This window comes from Numenius arquata, unplaced genomic scaffold, assembly GCF_964106895.1.
Source record: "Numenius arquata unplaced genomic scaffold, bNumArq3.hap1.1 HAP1_SCAFFOLD_154, whole genome shotgun sequence".
In the NCBI taxonomy this organism is placed as follows: domain Eukaryota; kingdom Metazoa; phylum Chordata; class Aves; order Charadriiformes; family Scolopacidae; genus Numenius; species Numenius arquata.
The window spans coordinates 220,951-231,823 of NW_027415214.1; the positions used below are offsets into that span (position 1 = coordinate 220,951).

Genomic DNA, 10,873 nt, shown 5'->3' on the forward strand with positions numbered 1-10,873 from the left:
CTGTTGGAGACAGAGCTGTGATACTGATGGAATAAACTGCCTAGGCGTGGCGGCAGAGCTCAGCACAGCCGGTCTGCAAGGACATCATCTTCCAAGCACAGCACTAGTCCAGATCAAAACTCGGTCTAAACCTGTAAGGATATTCAAGGGCACCATAAGGAGTGTTTACTACATCAGGAACGGTTCAAGAAGAAACAAAGATACTGTGTGGCCATTGCTGAACTGAATAAGGGATAGAGGTGAGATGTCCTCTTGCCCTCTGTCTTCCCCAGCAAGGTCTCCCAGCCCTCTGTGACTCGAGGCAGGACTCTGAAGGAGAAAAGCCAGCAGTGGACGGGAATCAAATCAGGGGTCACTTGATTTGCAATCTATCAGTCTATGGGACAGGAGGGGCAGCATCCCAGAGAGCTGAGAGAGCAGGCCACTGTCACAGTGAGGCCATTCTCCATCATCTTTGAAAGGCCATGGAGGCTGGGAGAACTCCCTGATGGATGGAAGCACACACACATCGCAAGCGCTTTTCAAAAAAGGCCAATGCATGAGCAGTGCAACTAAAGGCTGTGCCCCAGAGTGTGTCCAGTCACATCCCATTTCTGGGCATCTGAAAGAGAAGGTGATTGGATTTACCCAGGGCAGACTGTACCTGGCCATCCTCTTTGCTTTCTCTGATGAAAGGACAGGATTGCTGGACTGAGGGAGAACAGTGGTGGTCTGTTACCTGGAAGTCAGCAAGGCTTTCAGCATCATCACCACCCCCACCACCACCCTGGGCGGGGTCCAAGATCGGACATTATGGTCAGCATCGGTGTTTAAATAGATGGGTAAAAATCAAGCTGGATGGTTGGGGTTGGAAGAATGCTAGAGAAAGGGAGAAACTTTTCAATCATGAGGATAGTCATGCACTGGAAAAAGGGAGTGTGCAGCAGCTCTGTCCTGGAAAGTAACCAAGATGCGTTTGGATAAAGCCCTGAGTAATCTGCTCTGACCCTGCTTTGAGGAAGAGGTCGGTTGAGCCACCTCCCAAAGACCCTTCCAGCATGAACAAGGCTGTCCTTCCTCCTCCTTCATGTTTTCAATTGAAGGAAAGCTCTCAGGTTCTCCCTGATCACAGAAATCATTCACATCAGGTGCAGGAGTGCTTTACACATAGCCCCCGAGTGCCCTGAGCACATCTTTGGCATCCCTTTTCATTTGCCCCAAGCCAATTTCTTCTTTGTCACTGTCCTAATACCCTTCTAAAGGAACAGCCCACCTTGTTCATCCTTTCAGAGCAGGTTGCTCAATAGGTGTCGGCGTCCATGTACAGAGTCTGCACATCAGCCAGGCATCAAAGCCACCGTTACAGAAACATAGACAAGACACTTGGCCAGTTCCTTGAAACCAGGAATGGGTGTGCCATGGCACCAGAGATTCCTGACAACACCTAAGCTTTAAGTGCAGAGAAGCATGAGTCCTCACCAGGTGTCCTGGCCAGTCTCCTGACCCATGTGGTACTTCAGCCTGTGAAGAGAATCAAAACACACTTTTTGACTGCATTAGTTCCGTTTTACATGCTGACACGCAGGGCAGAGGAAGAGGGCACTGAACTGGAGGAGGTTTTGAGAAACATGGTCGAGTGGGAGGTTTCCCTTCCCACAGCAGGGAGGTTGGATCAAGATGATCTTTAAGGTCCCTTCAACCCTAAACCATTCTATAGTCCTATGATTCTATATGCAGTGGTTTTTCAGAATGTCTGCTCCAAGAGGGGAAATATCTCAGCCTGCAGATGGAAATAGGTGAAGCTGAGTTGCTTCAGACAGTATTTGATACACATACAATACCGAAATGTTGTGAAGGTGAGTGGGTGTGCAAGAAACAGGAAAACTGCCCCATCTGATGGAGCTCTGCAGGAGGAAGATGGAGCCGTACATGACATGAGGAGATACAAGTGGGATGAGCACAAGGAGAAGACTTTTGTAGGGAAAGCTGTGCAAGGGAGCATCCTGGCTTCACCCAGGTGAGAGCAGAGACCAGGCAGTGTGCTGAAAGGATGGGGAGAAGTGTCCTGGGTTAAAAGAGTGGGGATGGCAGAAGGCCAGAGAGATTGTGAGCCCAGTGAAAAAGCTTAGGTGTTCCCAGGAATCTCAGGAGACATGGGATACCCATTCCTGGATTCAAAGATCCAGTCAAGTGCCTCCTCTCTGTTTCTGCGATGATGGCTTCAATGCCCGGCTCATTTGGAGACTCTGGACATGGATTCTGACATTTGCTGAGCAACCTGCCCTGAAAGGGTTAACAGGACAGGCTGTTATATTTGGAGGGCAGAAAGAGAGTAAAAGAGAAGAACTTGGCTTTGTGCAAATGAAAAGGGAAGCAAAGGATGTGGTCAGGGCTGTTTGGGGGCACCTCTGCAGGAGCCCAGCACCTGATGTGAATCACTTCTGGGGTCAAGGAGAGCCTGAGAGCTTTCCCTAATTTGGAACCATGGAAGGGAAAGGAGGACAGCATCATTCAGGCTCAAAGGGAATTGGAGGGTGTCTTGACCAACCTCCCATTGAAAACAGGGTCAGACCTGAAGAGTCAGGGCTTTGTTCAAAGATGTCTGGATCCCTTTCCAGGACAGAGCTGTTGCACGCTCTCTGGGAAACAGCTTCCAGTGCTTGACTATCCTCATGCTGGAAAAAGTTCCGCCTTATCTGTCTTGACCATCCCTTTTCTCAGCCCATTGCCTCTTGTCCTTGTATCTTCTACCATGGATTTGACTCAGGCTCAGTCTTCCTGGTAACTGTGCAATGCTGCTCCATGTTCCCCCCAAGAGCTCCTCTCCTCCAAGCTGAACAAGCCCAGCTCTCTAAGCCTCTTCTCACAGTACAAGCTCTGTCAATGTTGGTGTCCCTCCACTGACCTGGCTCCACTTTGCAAGGTCTCTCTGGCACGGTGTGGTGTCAAAACCTAGGGAAGTATTCTGGATAAGGTGTAACAAGTGCTGAGCAGACTGGCTGTGCTCCTGCAGCTCAGGAAGCTCTTGGCCACCTTTGCTGATGGCTCGTGTTTTACCCAATAGAACCCAAGGGCCACCAGGGCCTTTCCCGCAGAGCTGCTGCCCACCTGGGCAGTCCCTGGTCTCTGTCATGGCATGGGTTTAGTCCACCTCCAGGTCAGGACCTATTGGCTCTCCTGGAGTTCCTATGGGTCCATCCCTCCAGCCTGTCTAGGTCCCTCCGGATGGCAACCTTGCCCTGCAGTGCAGTGTCTGCTCTCTTCCTTGTGAGGTCATCTGCAAATGTTATGAAAAAGGACTCTCTCATACACTAACCCAAAGACAGCCCCCCAGCTTGTAGAAATCAGATCCTGCCCTGTCACCCTCCTGGTGTGCTGCCTCACGATAGGATAAGGAAAGGTGACTCTTAGGATTCTCATGGTTCTCATGCCCAAGTCTTCTCCTGACAGGAGAAATGACACTGCTGGAAATGAATCTCTCCCACAATCTCTCCCATCTCCTGAGAGAACATCAGGGCTGACTTCATCCTGTTTCACAGGAGGTTCCCCCAGGGACATCTCCGGGGATCCCAGGGGGACAGAAAAGTGATGCCTTGGGCTGTTCCTTGGGCTGTTGCTCTGCTGCTGAGCTGGGCCGGGCTCCTGGGATGGAGGGAGCTCCTGGCCATGGGGCAGCGCGGCAGAGAGACAGCTCTGCCCAGGAGCAGCTCCTCTGCCAAGCGCAGCAGGGCTGAGGGCACTGCCTGCAGGCACTGAGAGGAGACTTGTGAGGCCAGGAGAGCTGAAAAGCATTCAGGAATGGATGAAAGCTGAGAGCTCATTGGGGGAGAAACCTTCACAGCCTTTTACAAAATAAGTCTCTGGCTGCAGGGCATTGACTCTGCAGTTGCTGGAGGGATCCAGGAGCTGCACAACCCACAGCCCGTGGGATCTGTAAGTACAACTCTCACAGTTTCTCTAGTGTAGAGGAGAAGGAGAACTTGTGGAGCAGGGCTTCCCTGCTGCAGGGGCAGAGGGACAGGGCGTGATGTTTCTCTCTGGTGCAGTATAATGCAGAGAGGCTTCCTGGAGCAGTCTCCTAAAGCTGGCATAGCCCGTGTCTCATGTGATCTGTCAGGAAGGCTCTCAGGGATCTGTTGGTGCCGAGAAGGATTTTCTTGAGAGCAGCGGATGCCCACCACATCATCAAAATGCCAGGACGTGTCGGCTGCCTTCTCCCAGGGATGGCTGCAGGGCTGTGAAGGTGGGCGTGCAGCCAGGGGTGCCCAGGGCTGTCCTTCCGAGCAGGGTCCCTGTGTCCCAGGGAACTGTGTGCTGGGGCAGGGACTCTGTCTCCTGCCAGGGTCAGCTCTCAGCCTGCCCGGGGAGCTGCCCATGGCAGTGTGGGGAGAAGCTGTGGAGGGAAGGGGTGACCCCAGTCTGGGCATGGCAGGGTCCTTCTGCAGTCGAGAGGATGCTGCGTGGGTCAGGTTTGCTCACAGCTCCACATCACCCCCAGGACATTTGCAGAGGGTCCTTTTGAAGAAGGACACAGAGGCAGCATTTAGCCAAAAGAAATGGAATCTGTGCTTTGAATTTTCCCCTCTTGGTTGGTTAGATGGGCAGTGGGAGATCTGAATTTACATCTCCATTCCCATGAAGGCAATGAGACCCCAGTTTTTGTTAGCACTTGTCCGAGCTGCTCCTTTAGCCCGCGCACACCCAGAGATGCCCCTGGGCCATTCCCTGCTGCAGAAGGTGTCTGCAGGGCAGAGCTGAGCCCTCAGCAGCTGGGATGGAGTCTCTGAGCACTGAAAGGGGGGAGACCTGGGGGCAGAGAAACAGCCCCCAGCAGCGACAGTGCAGGCAGCAGAGGCATGGGCAGGGAGTGAGAGGGAGCTGCTACAGGAAGGGTGATGGGAGGGGGGATTCCAGCACCTCCCTGCCATCCCCTGCAGCGCAGATGCCTTCCCCGCAGCAACTCCCTGGTCTCCTCTCACACAGAGTAGACTCCCCAATCGCTTCATATCTTGGGGGCTTAGTCCTGAGTCTCCCTCCCAGCAGCCCAAGCACCAAAGAGGAGAAATGCTCGCGTGTCTGACTGTGTCTCCCTGTCCCGACTCTCTTGGCAGGAGAACTTTGGCGTGTTCCCCTCTTGTCCCTGCTGCCCTTGTTCCTCCCCTTCTTTTGGCTGTGGTGTGGGGTGAGGATTCAGGTGCAGCTGAATGCTGGTGCTGCATCCTGTCATCCAGGTTTATCCGTGGAGGAAAAGCATCCAAATTGCTGAATATCTGGGTCTCTGCACTGGTCTCTGCACAGTCTCTGGGGACTGCACTTTGTGGGGCTGAGGGTAAGTCGACCCTCCCATCAAAACTCCTCATCTATAGGACAGTGGACTCTTTCCTTGGAGCGTCCTGTTGGGTGCCACGCTGCCCTCCAGAAGGGCACAGCTTTCCCACGGCATCTCTGTGTTTTCTAGGAACCCCACGGAATAGACGTGACAGTGGCAAGGCCATGTCAGTCCTGCTGGAGGGCTGAATGTAGGCAGCTGCAATGAGCCCTCTGTGTCCCCGACTGGGAGGGGAGAGCTGAGATCCTTCTCGGGTCCAGCGAGATGGGGTGGGGGGTTGGGAGACCTCCACTCGTAAATTTGGCTCTTCTTCTCTCAGCAGTGTCCATTACTTCTCAGGGAACATCTGGTGTGATCAATCTTTCTCCATCTCAAAGTGGTACCAGCCCAGTGTAGCTGAGAGCAATCCCGATGGACAGACGGGCTGTCCTCGCTCTGCACGGAGGGACAGTCCCCTTGGCTCTTAGGACACACAAGGTTTTGCTCGGGGCATATCAGAAATGCCAAAGATTTCTGCCTTAAAAACACTCCTCGGGTGTGGTGGGCAAAACTGAAACAGATCAAACAAAAAAAGTCCGACCAGCTCTGCTCTGCCGTCGGGCGAATTGGGAGTGACAAAGCTGAAAAGCCCTTTGATGCCGGGAGTGGATTTAATCAGAGATCGCCCCGAGTTCCTGTTTAACTATTGCTGTAGGGCAGGAGTGAATCCCGCAGCGCTCACAGCTCCCTGATGGATCGTCAGCCAGCACCCACCAGAGTGTGCAAAATGGAAGTACTAAAGGTCTCCTTGAAATGGAAAAGCCAGTTGGGTGGGTCTCTAAGAGAAATTGAAAACTTTTTTTTTCTGAGAATTCTGCCCTGTCTTCTCACTCTCTTTCCTTCCATGGACAGGTCTCCAAGCCTGCTGAAAGAAAATGTCCAACAGCAGCTCCATCACCCAGTTCCTCCTCCTGGCATTTGAAAACAAGAAGGAGCTGCAGCGCTTGCACTTCGGGCTCTTCCTGGGCATCTACCTGGCTGCCCTCCTGGGAAACGCACTCATCATCACCGCCATCGCCTGTGACCACCGCCTCCACACCCCCATGTACTTCTTCCTCCTCAACCTCTCTGTTCTTGACCTGGGCTCCATCTCCACCACTGTCCCCAAATCTCTTGCAGTTTCCCTCTGGGAATCCAGGGCCATCTCCTACTGGGGATGTGTGGCCCAGCTCTTGTTCTTTTTCTTCTTTATCACAACAGAGTATTGTCTTCTCACTGTCATGTCCTACGACCGCTACGTTGCCATCTGCCAACCCCTGCACTACGGGACCCTCCTGGGCAGCAGAGCTTGTGTCCACATGGCAGCAGCTGCCTGGGGCAGTGGGTTTCTCAATGCTCTCCTGCACACGGCCAATACATTTTCCCTACCCCTCTGCCAGGGCAATGTCCTGGACCAGTTCTTCTGTGAAATCCCCCAGATCCTCAAGCTCTCCTGCTCACACTCCTACCTCAGGGAAGTTGGGCTTGTTGTGGTCAGTGCCTGTTTAGCATTTGGGTGTTTTGTTTTCATTGTGGTGTCCTATGTGCAGATCTTCAGGGCCGTGCTGAGGATCCCCTCTGAGCAGGGACGGCACAAAGCCTTTTCCACGTGCCTCCCTCACCTGGCCGTGGTCTCCCTCTTTGTCAGCACTGCAGTGTTTGCCTACCTGAAGCCCTCCTCCATCTCCTCTCCATACCTGGATCTGGTGGTGGCTGTTCTGTACTCAGTGCTTCCTCCAGCTGTGAACCCCCTCATCTACAGCATGAGAAACAAAGAGCTCAAGGATGCCATTAGGAGGGTGATTTCATGGACCTTCTCCAAGAGCGACAAATTTGCTACGTCTCCCCACCAATGATTCCCACACTATCTGATTACTTCCTTTTTTTTTTTTTTTTTATTTTAAAGCATTTTAGTTATCATGATTGCTGTTGTTATTTGTGTTCATGTTTATTTTAGTTCTACAGAAATGTTTGCGTTTGCATCCCTGCACCTGAGACATGTACCTTCTTTGTGTCACCTGCTTCCCTTATAAAAGTGACTCCGCATGATTTAAAATCCTTAGTGCGATTGCTAGTGACATCAATACAATACACTTTGTGGGAGGCTCATTGGAGAGGGGGACTCCAAACACTCCTGCCGCGATGGAGAGACGGGACGCAGCTTGATGCAAGCAAGATGTCGATTTTATTATAATTCTTTACATACATTTATACTAGTCCTAAGGTAGCGTGTTCTAAGCTAATTGGTTCACATTCCACATTAGGCACTCACAGATTGGCTAATGCTGATGCTAATGCAAAAGGTACTTTTCTAAACACCTATAAATCTGTCTTGAGCAAGGACAACAGGATAATTGTTTTACAGCCTCACCAGCTGTCCCTGTAGGATGTCAGTACTCCCTATTCTGAAAGTTTTTATCTTATCTTTCCCAGGGCCTGTGGCCCACAAGTTCCAGCACATTTTCTTTTATCAACTGAGCAGTGCTGGGGGTTTTGCAGAGACCAGCCGAATCCTGTCCCACATCTCCCCCTTCTTGTTGCACAGTAAGAACTCTCTTAACAGAGTTTGCTACCAACTTTTGCACACATTGCAACAGACAAGGCAAACAAAGCAACAAAAGGACAAAAACAACTAAAATATACACAATCGTTTTAACTAAACTTCTTAGCCATCCGGACAGACCTAGCCAGTCCCCAAGAGCATCCAGGCTAAAGAATCCAGAATCTTGTTGTATCTTTTGAGTATGCGTCATTAGATATTGAATTTCTTTATGGATAGATCTTGAGTGATCCTCTAGGTCCATACAACACATTCCATCAAAATCCTCACAGCCGTGTCCGTGGGCTAGCAAAAGGAAATCTATCGCGGCTCTATTCTGTAATACCGCATGTTGCACTGTGGACAGATCATCTGCAAGTTCGGACAGGACTCTGCTCGTTGTGTTGGCTTGCACAAAAGCTGGTCATGTTGAGTGATCGAGCTAAAGTTACCCACACATTTTCCCGCGGGTCAAACATTCTGCTATATGGGATGGCTCTTACACTTATAGTTAAAACAACTACTATAAAACCTTTTATACCTAAAATATCCATTTTCAATCAGCTGATACTAAACACTTCTTATTACATTTTATGCTAATGATTATTACTTATACAGTAAACAGGCCCACTGGCGGTAATTAATATAATTTCCTTTGTTATCTTCTGCTATGTGTCCTGCGATTTTGAGACCGAAGGTTCAGGAGTTTGTTGATCAAAGAGACGATCAGGGTCGTTACTGGATGATTGTGGTAGGGATTCACGGAAGGGTCGTACACTCTTTGCCGGGATCCATCGGGGGCCTTTCTCTGTGGAGACACAAGCATAGCCTCTGCCCCATGTGATAAGGGGATACGGTCCCATGATCTTACCTGTTTCCGGATCACGAACCAACACGGGGGCTTTGACTCGCACCTCAAGTGAAGCATTCGTGTTAAAATGTCGGACTATCGGAGGGTTGCTATCTAACAAAGAGCAATTCAAAAAGTTAAAAACATACAAAGCTTTCTGCAGACGTTCCTCAGGAGTAGCAGTTCCTACTCCCCCTTTTTGTTGTTGTAACAAACGCTTCAAAGATTGGTGAGAGCGTTCAATTAGAGATTGACCTGTAGGGGAATAAGGAATACCAGTAATGTGAGTCACACCCCAGGAGTCAAAAAATGCTTTTGTTGCCGTAGAGACATAAGCAGGACCGTTGTCCGTCTTTATTTGTGAAGGTATACCTAAAGTAGCAAAAGCGCGCATCAAGTGTTTGTGGACATCACGTGCCTTCTCTCCTGTGTGGCAAGAAGCAAATAAAGCACCTGAAAAGGTGTCAATGGAGGAATGGACATATTTCAATTTACCAAACTCTGGATAATGCGTAACATCTGTTTGCCATAGCTGTAGACTCTGCAGTCCTCTGGGATTAACTCCTCCTGCGACTGACGGGAAAGAATGCCTTTGGCAGTCAGGACATACAGCAATAATATTAGACGCTTGTTGGGAGGTAAGCCCAAACTGCCGTTTGAGACCTCCAGCATTCTGGTGAAAAAAGGAATGGCTGAGTTTAGCCTGTGCCACGCGATCCGGCAACACCTGTACTGGTAATGTCAGCAAATCGGCTCGTCGATTCCCTTCTGCAATAAAACCAGGTAGAGAAGTGTGTGATCTGACATGCCTAACAAAATAGGGGTGAGGGCGAGAGTCCAAGAGAAAGATAAGTTCTTGTAATAAAGCAAATAGGTCAGAATGTGGGACGTTGCGTAACACAGATGCTTCAGCTCGCTCAACAATCCCCGCAACATAGGCTGAATCAGTGATGAGGTTAAGCGGTGTGGACCACCTCCGAAAAACTCGAACAACCGCAGTTAACTCCACTATCTGGGGAGAACCAGGAACAGTCTCTATGTCCGAGTCCCATCGTCCATGCTGGTTGTCCCACCATAAAATGACTGATTTGTGCGATTTTCCAGACCCGTCTGTAAATACAGTAAGGGCTTGTAATGGCTGATCACTCCTTTTCGGCTTGGGTATCAAGCGAAAATCGACATTAAGCAGCTTATGCGAAGGTGAGTGGGATGTGAGTTGGCCCGTATAGTCTGCCAACGCCATAATAAAGGTGTCTGACTGCTGATAAAGCCATTGTAGATACATATTTGTCACAGGTAAGCAAATACAAGCAAAGTCTACTCCTGATAACGTTAACAAGCGTTGCCTGGCTTTAATTATCAAAGAAGCAAACATCTCATGCTGCGTCGAAATGGTTTTTGTAGATTGATTCGGCAAGAAAACCCATTCGATAATCAGCAGTGGGTCTGATTTTTGAGAGTCCCATTGAAATATTAGTGCATGAGGCTGTCGAGCGGGGTTTAAAATAATTAGATAAAAAGGTAATTCGGGAGCCCACCGGTGTGCTTGTTTAAGAGTGATTGCGGTAGCAACCTTTTGTAAGGAGTCAATGGCCTCAGGATCAAGACTGCGGTGGGAACGCAAGTCAGTATCTCCTTTAAGCAGTTCGAATAAAGGACCTAAGTCTGCATTAGAAATTCCCAACAGCGGTCGGACCCAATTGATTGTTCCCAGCAATTTTTGCACATCATGCAAGTTTTTTATATCTGTCTGTATCTGTAAAGGTTGAGGAACTATAGTTTGAGCCCTTATGCGCCAGCCTAAATATTTCCACGGCGGTGTTTTCTGAATTTTTTCCGGCGCGATACAGAGGCCTGCCGAATTAACGGCAGCCGTGACAAGGGCTACAGCTTCCTCCATGACCTCGTGATGTTGCGCAGCCACCAGGATATCATCCATATAGTGGTACAATAAGACACTAGACATTGCAGTCCTGACTGGACTAAGCACTTTGGCTACATACCATTGGCATATCGTGGGGCTATTTTTCATTCCTTGTGGCAGCACAACCCACTGGTATCTTTGCAACGGGGCTTGCATGTTGACGCTTGGAACTGAAAAAGCAAATTTAGGAGCATCATTTGGATGCAGAGGAATATTAAAAAAACAGTCTTTGAG

At 49.8% G+C, this 10,873-nt stretch overlaps 1 protein-coding gene across 1 annotated transcript; it reads left to right on the forward strand.

The window, feature by feature from the left end:
• Positions 1-6,336: 6,336 nt before the first annotated feature.
• Positions 6,337-7,182, forward strand: LOC141478518 (olfactory receptor 14J1-like; the record flags this gene model as incomplete). Its single annotated transcript, XM_074167555.1, has 1 exon — positions 6,337-7,182. A coding segment is annotated over one exon (846 nt), but the record flags the coding sequence as incomplete, so codon positions are not given.
• Positions 7,183-10,873: the final 3,691 nt, after the last annotated feature.